This window comes from Coffea arabica, chromosome 11c (assembly GCF_036785885.1).
Source record: "Coffea arabica cultivar ET-39 chromosome 11c, Coffea Arabica ET-39 HiFi, whole genome shotgun sequence".
NCBI classification, from domain to species: Eukaryota; Viridiplantae; Streptophyta; class Magnoliopsida; order Gentianales; family Rubiaceae; genus Coffea; species Coffea arabica.
Window position 1 is genome coordinate 27,639,148 of NC_092330.1, and position 11,971 is coordinate 27,651,118.

General features: G+C 34.5%; 1 protein-coding gene and 1 long non-coding RNA gene across 2 annotated transcripts; one reads left to right on the forward strand and one right to left on the reverse strand.

Annotated features, from left to right (window-relative positions):
* Positions 1 to 1,681: 1,681 nt before the first annotated feature.
* On the reverse strand, positions 1,682 to 2,819 carry LOC113715628 (F-box protein At2g02240-like). The gene is made up of 3 exons (XM_027239882.2): positions 2,754 to 2,819; positions 2,547 to 2,632; positions 1,682 to 2,406 (listed from the first exon to the last, which is right to left on the reverse strand). The coding sequence occupies exons 1-3, from the start codon at positions 2,754 to 2,756 to the stop codon at positions 2,001 to 2,003; spliced, it is 495 nt and encodes a 164-aa protein (XP_027095683.1). The 5' UTR covers positions 2,757 to 2,819; the 3' UTR covers positions 1,682 to 2,000.
* A 775-nt stretch (positions 2,820 to 3,594) lies between these two features.
* LOC140017044 (uncharacterized) lies at positions 3,595 to 4,743 on the forward strand. Its single transcript, XR_011823342.1, has 2 exons — positions 3,595 to 3,749; positions 4,099 to 4,743. It is a non-coding gene; the product is annotated as an uncharacterized lncRNA (long non-coding RNA).
* The last annotated feature ends 7,228 nt before the right edge of the window (positions 4,744 to 11,971 follow it).

Consider the following 11,971-nt stretch of genomic DNA (forward strand, 5'->3'; position numbering starts at 1 on the left):
GATGTACCATAGCACTTTTTCATTTGGTTTTTTTAATGGCACTATAAGTAATTCAAACCTACGGTGAAACTCGAGAATGACAGATATGATAAGTTAGGAAAATTAGATTTGCAAATAATGGAAAAAAAAGCACCTAAATATTTCAAAGTACTTTACACATGGCAATGAAAATTTTCTGCCATAAAAAAAGTTTACAATCCAAAAACGTAGTTAAGTTATTTATTCAACGTGTTCAAAATGCTAATATATGCCACAAAAGGAAAAAAAATTGCATTCCATACGAGAAATTATACATATTTCATTGTGGAATTAAGAAAAAAAAAAGAGTAGAAAAGAACTTGAAACTCAAACATATAAATGCATTCATAGAGCTCAAACTGGATGGATAACAACGATAAAGTATGATGACTTAAAAACAATTCTGCCGACAAGTAAATGACATACAAAATAGTTTATTCTCAATTAATTTTTTATGATCTCTATTTGCGAATAGCTTTTGGCTTTAGATTCTCCTTAGTGCTTTTAGTTGGAGATATAATGTTATTCATGACTTACCAAATCACAAGACTATTCCTCCAAAGTTGCATTTAATGTCATTCCACATATTTAGGATCTAAATGCAAAGAGATTACTTTAAACTCATTTTCGATGATCTGGACTATAGGTTAAACAAAATTTTTTCAGTCACCGGAAAATGCACTGTGGGAGTAATAGATATGAATTAAATGCCTTTTTTCATGTAGGTAATAAAAATCGGTGCAAAATGCTTCAAGAAAAGATGTAACAATCCTTTATTTGGATAGCTAAATGACTATTCTTAAAAGTTTAAAGAGCAATTTTCTACAATTAATGGTAATATAATTTGTAATCGTATTTGTGAGAGGAAAATTTGAAGCTTGTGCTTTTGTTGTATTATAAATTTAATCACAACTTCTAACCAAATTTATTTTAACAACACAAATAAAAATCGTACTTGGTTAAATATTGAATTCCGCTATATAAGATTTTTGTAATACTAACAATAGTTGTTCTTGTAATGACAACTAACAATGGAATATATTATTTTGTTCGCTAAATAATATTAGCTGATTATATACGTGCATAGCACATGATTTTTTCTAGTAATTTGAAGTGTTCTAGAGATACCATTAGGAATAAAGTTTACGAAATGTGGCATGAGCAGGTGAGCTTTGTCCGATCTTTTAGGTTGGTATAGTTCTTATTATTGGTAAACCCTATTAATTCTTTTTAAACAAACTTACTGCTTCATTAGATAAAAACTACGATACATTTGGCAAATTCTACTAGTTTCCCATTTAAATGAGATTCACAATCTGGAAAATCATTTTTATTTTTTTTTATAATCTCCCCGCAATTTACAATGAGTTCAGAGTGCTACCTTTGGTCAATTTAGAAGAATTTCCATAAAGTCATAAAATATCACATAAGCATTTTCAGAAGTAATGTGACAATCTTTTTAAAACGGCATTGTGTGTCACTTGTCACCCGTTTCGATGTTCCATTGCCATTGGATGCATTTCTAAGGCCTCGCTTGAATAGTTAAATTAATTTATGTTTCTTTTTTCTCAAGCCCTAAATATAAATTTAAAATAACCTAATCAACAATATAAAGCAAACAATTTAGTAGAGTGAAATGAAAAGAACTCTGAAACACATAATGTAGTCATAATCGGCGTTTTACAACGCCTTTTTTTATTTTTTCAATTTTTTTTCTTTTTTTTGGGTTTTTTGTTTTGACTTTGATGTACCCCTAACTATTACACATAGATAAAAAGGAAAGAGAGAAATTTACTACATAAGACCCTATGTAGCACGAAAAAACAAAGTAGACCCTGCACTGAAAACATTAGCAGACACAACTACTGATAATCATAGACTGAATGGACACCATTTTATTTTGTTTTTCCTTTTTTTCAATTTTTTTTTCTTTTATTGCGGTACCAAACGACTGAAGGATGATGGTAATGAGTGCATCCACCCTAATTAGGGCGAATTTCGATGCCCTTGATAATAATGCCAGACTTCCAGATTGTATCACTGGTTTGAAAAATCCTAGCTTCTACCGTGGAACTTCTTCCGCGGTTGTTGACGAAGTCACCCAAGTTCAATTCCTTCCATCCATCACTACGGGTTTGAGGATATATGCCCGGATCCTTCGAATCTTGTGACTTGTCAATGAACACACTATAGCCTTCGTCATCAGTTCCCTTAGCCTTTTCTTCAGTAAATCTAACCGATGCAGTTGCTTTTTCAAGTCCCTTTGGCTTGGCATTAAGTTTGAACACGAGATATGTCAAATAGGAACTGCCCCTTGGGAGGTCCCTAGCAGGCACACTGGTTCGAATGTCAAACCAGCAAACTTCAACAAGCTCGGCAACCTCGAAGCTGTACAAAGGCATTAAAATCAGTTTAGGATAATCTTCGAAAGTCATCAACTAACTAAAGGGAGAAAGTGAGATAATAATATAAATGCAATAGGACTATATACAGGACGGGTATGTGTGAAGTAAGTTCAGGAGGTTTACCCAGAAGGTACATCAGTGTACCACTTCCAATAGCGTGTATCATTACCGTGATAAATCACTAGATCCCTCGCGTTGATGGTGTAAGCCTGTGATGGAAAATTGAGCATCGACAAGTTAATTAATCTTTAAAGTCAAAATAACAAAAGACTGATGAGTAGTTCTCGCATTGATACAAACTAATAACGACTGTTATAGCTAGTTATATACCATGTTGAATAGATGCAGCTCTGGAGTAGTGTTGGAAGGACTGTACGTTTTGTGGAATGAGGGATTGAAGATTGCGGGAATGGATATTTATAGGCCTATCTGATTAACTGACGTTTGCAGATATTTCCAATCTTACCTCATCAGAGATGTGTAAAAACGTGTTTCGTGCTGGTGTGAAGGTCAGATGCTGATGTGAATGAGGGTGGCCTTTCACAAAACCACAAATATGAGTATATGACCAAGTACTAAGCTATACGCTCCGCCACTTGAAAGTGTATCCAACCAACCTTAGTGTCAACAGTCATATATCTTTAGCATAGTCAGCTGTATCAATATACACTATTCTTTTCCTAATGAATTCACCTTTCTCTTTGTAGCGCTGAATACATTTGGCTAATTCTCGTTTTGATATTTCACCTGATTATAAATTATGATTTTAAATAATGTGTTTTTCTTGTGTTCTAGTTTTCTTTTTTGTCTAGATCTTGAATTTTTCACAATCGGAAAAAGCTACGATCTTGAATCTATCAAAGATCAAACAGCTCTATCCGAATCCAATTATTCTCTGCCATCTCTTTCTACGGTCAATTTTTGTAAAAACCATAGCGAATGCTTATGGGAAAGTCTTCTTTGCATGTCTGAGGATTGGGTTAATTACATCTACCTCCCCTGAGATTTGGGCAAACTATGAATTAGTCCCTAACATTTGGCCAAATTACAAAACAGACCTTCAAACTCACGAATCTATAACAGCTACCCCCTTGTCGTTAGTCAGAAGACGTTTGACCATTCATTTGTATGACCTCAACAAATGGTATGTAGTGAAGGTAACAAAGTACCCACTATTAAAACTCATCTTTTCTTTTGTTCTTTTATTTTTTGTCTTCTACTGCCTTTGTATTGTCGCCGGAAAAAAAAATTTCAACTATAACAGGGGAAGCACAAATGGTCGCCGGCAACCATGGCAGCCTGCCTCCACCACTTTCAATAACTAAGGTTAGTGATGTTATCCGTCTAACTTGTATTTTGTCTAGAAATCTATTTTCATCATGAAAATTGGCAAAAATTGATCAAAGAACAACCACATAGAATGAAAACCGTGGTTGTTCCTACTCTTCATCTTACTGAATAACAATTAAAAATTACAAAATTCATACCAAAATGATCATGAGAAGAATATGGGTATTAGAAAAAAAAAATCATTGAATAGTTACACCAATTTCTATTTATCATCTTAAACTCAAACCTTAGGAAAAATCTAATTAACAAGTTTTATGCTCTTCAAAACTTTTCTCGAGAACTTGAATTTTAAGGCATCTAAATCTTTCACGTTATGATTTGGTAGAGGAATCAAAGATGGGAAGATGATATCAATTGAGAGGACTTGGGTCATAGGAAATTTGATTTGGGTTGTGGACGAAGATAGAGGAGAACTAAGGAAGCAAAGAGGAAAAAGGAACACCAGTGGATGGAAAGGACTAATTGGAGAGCACAGTTCAGGGATGAGGAGAGGAGACATGTGGAAAAGGAAGAGGAGGATAGTGGTAAAGGATTTTGGCAGGGAAAAATCTAATTAACAAGTTTTATGCTCTTCAAAACTTTTCTTGAGAACTTGAATTTTAAGGCATCTAAATCTTTCACGTTATGATTTGGTAGAGGAATCAAAGATGGGAAGATGATATCAATTGAGAGGACTTGGGTCATAGGAAATTTGATTTGGGTTGTGGACAAAGATAGAGGAGAACTAAGGAAGCAAAGAGGAAAAAGGAACACCAGTGGATGGAAAGGACTAATTGGAGAGCACAGTTCAGGGATGAGGAGAGGAGACATGTGGAAAAGGAGGAGGAGGATGGTGGTAAAAGGATTCTGGCAGATTTGGGTTTTCTTTTCATTTTTCTTTGTGAGTACAAATTGATAACTAAACTAGCATTGTGTATTGGTTTTCTCCTAAATTTTTTTCTTTATATTTTACTTTTTCTAATTTTTTATTGTTTTCTTTGTTCAAATTTTTTACTCCTATTTTTTCTTTTCTTTTATTTTTTAAATCATTTTTAACCCTTTAATAACGAGGGCATTCATATCATTTTATTACTACTGTTAGTTGGATTCTAACGCTATTAATGATAAGGAAGTTATTGTAATTTGGTCTAACCTCGGGGATTGATGTACAGTTTGGACAAACCTCAAGGGATGTAAATGTAATTAACCCCTAAAGATTAGATGATAAAATGAAAATGGTGGAGCTGTTAAAGGGCACAATTGGTAATGTAAAAGAAGTGAACAAATTAAATCATGAAGGATAGAGCTTGCATCGTAGGAAAAACATGGGATTTGTACCATGGAAACTATAACAGTTCGATTTTTTTTCTCCCACAGTTGTTCAAAAAATTTAGCATAATTTGTATGATTGAAGAAAACAAAAGATTTAAAGAGGCAAACAAAGAAAAGGATTGAAGATTGCCAAGGAAAAGGAATTATTTGAAGAGTCTTAACGATACCATTAAGGATAAATTTAAGGATACCGAGCAGGTGTAATCGTGTTTTGTCCAATTTTATTTGTACGGTATAAATCATACAAAATTTAATGTAAACTTACATGACTTTCGTGTAGTTATTGGTGCCGTTGATGTATGTAGATTAGCTCTATAGCACATACATGAAATCTTGTAATAAATATACAAAATAGAGTCTTATAACAAATATACAAAATCTTGTAAGAATTACGCTAACGGGATAAAATTGAATAAAGCTTAACTATACTTGTACCCTTGCAAAATTTTTATGTTGTGTGAACGCACTTGGTTGGTTTGACCTGCTGGCAAATACCTAAATGAACTCTTGTCCAAGAAAAACCTTTCCGACGCCTCTAGTTGTTACTAGATACTACATTATAGACTCATCACTTGCGGAAAAGTTGGGAGGAATTTTTTTTTTTGGTCAAGGTCAAGACTTAACAAAAGGCCTTTATGGGATAGAAGAATCATTTTACGTCCAAAACGGGACACATAAAAGTCTATCAAGACCAAGACTTATAAAAAAGACGTACACTATACTGTACACTTACAATACATATTTTAAAAATAAATTAATTAGTTAAATACTTGCTAAATCAAGCAATTTTGTCAAGACCAACATTGTAAACAGCTGTAGACTAGTAGTAATATGAACATCAAACTTAAAAGTTTTGAAATTTCACAAGATGCGACAAGTGAAAATTGTGCAAAGTGACATGAAAGCAAGATTCTAGATCAAAATAGTTGTTACTTAATTTAAATTCGCAGATTCATTCATCCAAAAAAAAATTTTCACAGATTCAAATTGAAAATCTGAATGATAAAAAGACAATAACATAAATTAGCCAAAATCACTAGCGCAAATTCCACTGTTCATTTAAAAAAACTTACTATTATAATTGCAAAGTTCACCTTGCCTTTCCTAGTTGTTACCACTTTTTTGGTAAATCATATTAATTTTTTGAACAAACTTTCTACTTCATTAGCTAAGCACTGCAATTCAGTTTGGTAAACCCTACTACTTTTCCAACAAATGAGATTCAAAATTTGGAAACTAAATTTTATTTTTTTATCATCTCCGAACAATTTAGTATTAGTTCATACAAATTTTGGTCAATTTCAGAGAATGGTCATAAATTGATAGAAATTCAAACAGGTATTTCTAGGAAGTAATGTTACAGTTTCTTTTAAAATAGGATTATATATCATTTGGTAGCTAACGTGATGTCCCGTTGACATTCGATGCACTTCTACGGCCTTTCTTAGGTATTGCAATTAATTAGGGTTGGCACTTGAAACCTAAAAGAGCCTAATCAACAAGGTTGAAAACAAACAATTCGTTAAAATGAGAACAAAAAGCTCCAAACCACACAACGCGCAGATGTTACTTTGGAGTTTTGGAGGGACTATTTCATTGAAAGAGGATTGAAGATTGAGGAAATGGATAATTAAGTGGCCTTTGTGGATATTTCCACAGTGGCCTCATCATGGACATCAAAAACGTGTTCCATGTTGGTCCTTCTCATTCTTTTACACGTACTAAGATAAACGTAATCCTTGGCAAAATTCACACCGTCGTTAGTTTATCCTTCTAGTTGAAGGGCACAAAATGTACCAATCATAGTAGTAGCTCCGACAATGACATTAGGTAACATCAATTGCTCAATATCCGTGAATGCAATGTTAAGTTAAAACTTAGATTTTATTTTTTTTTTGTCAAATAAAACTTAGAGTTTAGTTATGACTACACTGAACTGCTAAACCATCATCAGGTCACAACGTTGCCACTCCAATTATACCCAAAAGATCATCATGGTAACTTGCAATCAATTTGAATCACACACCATTCTCGATATAACTAAATCATGGAATATTTTGAACCATAATTCACACTTCTAGATCCTAAACATTGATAAATTACAAGTATGATAGGCTTATTTGTTACCTACACTTGCGACTATTTTTAGGAGAATAAGAAATTCCATAGGCCCATTGATCAAGGAAGTTCGTTTAAATATATCACCATGAATCTTGTGAAATAACATATTTCCAGTATACACAATCCGACTAGTTAGTTGAATATATCAAATATTAATTGATATGAATCAATCATCATAAATGCCAAACAATCATATGAAGACACCAATCAATCATGTCAGTTACCTTATGTCCAAAAAGATTGAATCAATAGTTAGTTATATTTTCCATAAAAAAAAAAAAACAAGCCTTCTTGTCAGTTATGTTTTCCACGAGTATCTTGTCAGGAAAACAAACCATAAATGGAGGAATCTTGTAGACCTCAGAAGAATGTTAGAGACGAGGTTTTTCCTTTGCACTAAATTTTAAAAATCTAAATATTCTATTTTTTACAAGTATACAGATTGTTTATCAAGAATAGGACATATTAGGTATCGATCTCACAGGCAAGATTGTCAATTATTGATGATTTTCAAGCTTCTTTATTATTTAAGTTATCACAAATACAAGAAAATAAATCTACTTTACAATCATGAAATAAAAGGAGTAAAAATAGCAATAGAAAGCTTCTGGGGCTATGGCATTCCTAACTAGGGTGATGATATCTCTAGAACTTACTCCTTCGAAAGACTCCTCAATGTGAATCATTCATGCTCATCTCTTGATGTTCAACCTTAGTTTCAAAGATACAATCATGTAAAATGGACATTTCGTCATTGGAACACAAATTAGATTCATCATTTTGATCAAAATGCAATCCACTTTCACATACAACATTCCCACCATTCACAATAGGATCAACTTACATATTATTAGAAGATAAAACTTCACATAAGGCATGCAATTGGTCTTAAATTCTACCAAATTGAGAAGCTAATTCATCTAATATATTGTCAACCCTATCAAATTGGTCAGAAGTCATATTAGCTAACCTTTCAATTGCTAATTTCCAAGACAAAAGTGCATTAACTAACCTTTTAATTGCTAACTTCCAAAATGGCTTTGATTCAAGTTGGACAAATTCGAATTGGTAATTATAAAAATACAGAGGAGCATTATATCCATACTGATTATTTCAACTATAAACATAAGAATTATCCCAATTAGGATCATATTGATCAAAACAATGATTGAAAGGCTCAAATTCATCATAATAATCTACATTTTGTGCGTATCTACATGTACGAGTAGCATGATAATCATCACACAAGTGACAAATCACATAATTAGAATTAAAAATATTAAAATTTTTCTTTCTTTTTTTCTTTTTTTTTTATTTGGCTAACCCCATGCACGGGGAGGGACGCCACCCCTGAGTATTATTAATAAAAACCACAAAAGACACATACAATGCCAATCAATCGAGCACAACCCTACTGCGTATTACAGGAATTCCTGCTCTATCCAAACCCACGGCCCCACTAGCGGGTCTTGGTAACTCCGAATGGGAGGTATACATGCCACTCAACAACCCTTGCGCCCCCACCTTAGACAAGATGTTCGCCACCTGGTTTGCTTCTCGAAAACAATGACCCACAGTCCAATCCGAACCCAACATTGATTGGATTGCCTCTACATCAGAGCGAATCAGCCATGGACATCTCGACTTGCCAGGGAGAACATTTACTAATCAACATTTACTAATGAACACCCACAGTCCACCTCCACCTGTACCCTGGAGACACCCCGTAACAGGCACTGCTGCACCCCATATAGCAACGACTTGGTTTCAGCTTGCAAACTTGTCGTCTAACCGAGGAGAATGGAAAAACCAAATAGCAAATCACCAGAGGAGTCCCGAAGGACACCACACCCTCCACTAGGCCCTGGGTTACCTAATGAACATCCATCCGTATTTAACTTGTAGATCCCCTGAAACGGCAATTCCCAATAGACCACCCTATGGGAGTATCGAGGCCTCCATCCATACATACTAGAGTAAAAAGCATGCCAGGAAACTGACAGGTTGTCAGCCTGTGCAATAATAAAACCTGCTTAAACTAAAAGTAATTTCTGTAGATAGCGGTGAGCAGGGTCGAATCCACAGGGATTGGGGGTAATTATTTCTTTTCAAATTCACAGTGACAAGGGGGTGTTTTTATATCAGGGGTGACAATTTAAACAATTCAACTAAAAGTAAAATAATAAAAATAAAATAGCCAACTAGAAATTAAATAACAATTTACTAAAATCTAATGAGTGATAATTAAGGATCAAGCCAAGGAATAACTTCAGCAATGGTTCACCTAATTGATCATCGAAGCAAAGGCAATTCCAATTATTTATTAATAAATAGGTTATAACTGTCAAACAAGCGATGACAGTCAACCCCTCCTTACTATATCGGTGATCAAGTTACACCTGTTAATCACTTTTTTAATTGGAAAACAATCTTAGGTACGCCCGTAAGATTTAATTCCCCAATTGCCTTACGTATTAGAGGAGCCCTATTCTAACCAAATAACGCACTACCAGGGTTATTTCAGATTAGCCTGCATATCCTCCTGACACAAACCAAATCATGCCAGTTGTCACTATTTCAAGGCAATTAAACAATTACAAATTTAATACCCTAATTGACAATAGATTACCGAATCAATTAATTATCCGGATCCAAAATAATCAATTAATTAAATAACCATAAGCATAGCAATCAAGAAATATGCGAATACCAATAATTAAAAGGAAAAGATTAAATTAAATCGATCTCACAATTTTAGGCGAATCAAAGCCTCCGTTGTCCCTTGACTAGAGGGAAAAAATTAGTTCATATTTGATACTAAAAACCCACGCAAAGGTGTAGAAAAACCTGCGGCCATTATCCTTGATCGAAAGAGTTCACTCCGTTCGAACAAAAGGATGAATAGCAGGTCTTCTGAGAATGACTAATTGGCTAATTGAGTAATACTTGTCTTGACATACGGAGAAATAAGAGCTACTTGAGCCCACAAGAAAAAGTCAAAAGAAGCTAAGCTAAAAGAGACACAATCAAAAGCTAAGCTAAAGGTAGTGCTTGCCCTCTGCACAATTTTCCTATCTAAAAGTCATGCTACTTGCGGCGGCTCCTGTGTGTGGAGAGGAAGAAGCCTCTCGACGACTGCCCAGGTTTGCTTTCTTTTCCCCTTTTTTAGTTGCTGTCTTCGGTCAAAATTACCAAAAAGGTCTTGCATCTCCTTGTTCCAAGAATGCCCTTGATTGCCTGCTATTTGAACTCTTTCCTGATAACTGTTAAATTGGTACTTATTATGGTATTTTCGTTCTACTCCCTGAAATATATGCCAAATACTAAAAGTGAGCAGAATCCAGCAATTAATCCACATTGGGTCAGGTAATAGGGAAAATTAATAATAAAATAAATGATAAAATTGCAACCTATCAATTCCCCCCACACCTAAACCATGCTTGCCCTCAAGCATGAGAACAACAAACAAATACCAATATTTGATAGTGGCTACTGCTCTATCCACCAAATTGCCAAGATACCAAGAAAAATAATAATCAAGCATCGATGGTCAAGTCCAAGAAACATCACTCTGGTTAGCTTCTAAACAATAAACTCTTCCAATTTCAGGTTAACTAATCTAAGAAAAAGGAGTGGTCGCTCAACATTTATCAGCGAATGGTCCAACTATTAACCAAAATCTCAACATTAAATCCATAAATCGGCAAGCTGACTTTTATCACACATTAACACAACCATTACATTTTTTCCATATTTTTCTTTTTTTTTTTCTCCTTTTTTTCAATAGTAACACAAGACTTAGTCTTATAGCCATGGGAGCCTTTTGACGCGAACTCCAACATTTGCCAGATGAAGGAGTCTAGTTACTCAACTCCTATCGCTATACGACCACGTACTCATAGAAATTACTACTTTTTGACGCGAGAATCGACACTTTTGGTGAAGATCCCCGGTTACTCAGTAATAAAAACTAGCTGAGTACAGCCAACTCTTATTCTCAACTAAATAACACAAAAACTCAATATAACACAAAAATCAAAAGAAAATTTGCATCAGCTATCCTCATTTTCAAATATGGAGAACTAAGGTTAATAACTGGACCAATTCACATGAAAATGCCAACAATCATTCCCTATGCCTAGGAAAGTTGACCAAAAGTTAAAAGAGTAAAACAATCGCTGATATTCACCAAAGAGATATTCTTGGACTCAACCACATTAACTTGATACACTTTTATTATTAAAACTTGGCAATAGCAGAATTAGAGTCAACAATCCAACATCAAACTTTGGTATTCATTAAAAAAAAAGTAAACGAAGTCTAGACAAATGACAAACTAGCAATAAAAGAAGGACATCTGAAAACTAAAAACTGGTATAGCTGTCCCTCCCCCCACACCTAGATCCTACATTGTCCTCAATGGAGGAAATAAAATAATTAAAGCGAAGAGGATAACGAAACTTCCCCCTCGAGTGGTTAAGGGGTATTTGGTAGCTACGGAGGGAAACCAACATGGTGAAGGTACGAGGCCACGTTCTGAGACATCCTTGCCCCTTGGCGGGCAATGTTCGTCATTCGCTCATCTACGTTGTGAACCTGTGCTTGTAAGTGGCGCCACTCACCATTTTCGCCAATTATCATTCCAAACAACCAAAGACAGAATATCCAACAAAGATAGCAATCACAAATGCACATTCATAGTCACTGGTGTTCCCCAACTCAACAATCAAAAGCAAACATGGGCCACCCAAGCCCAAATATGGTCA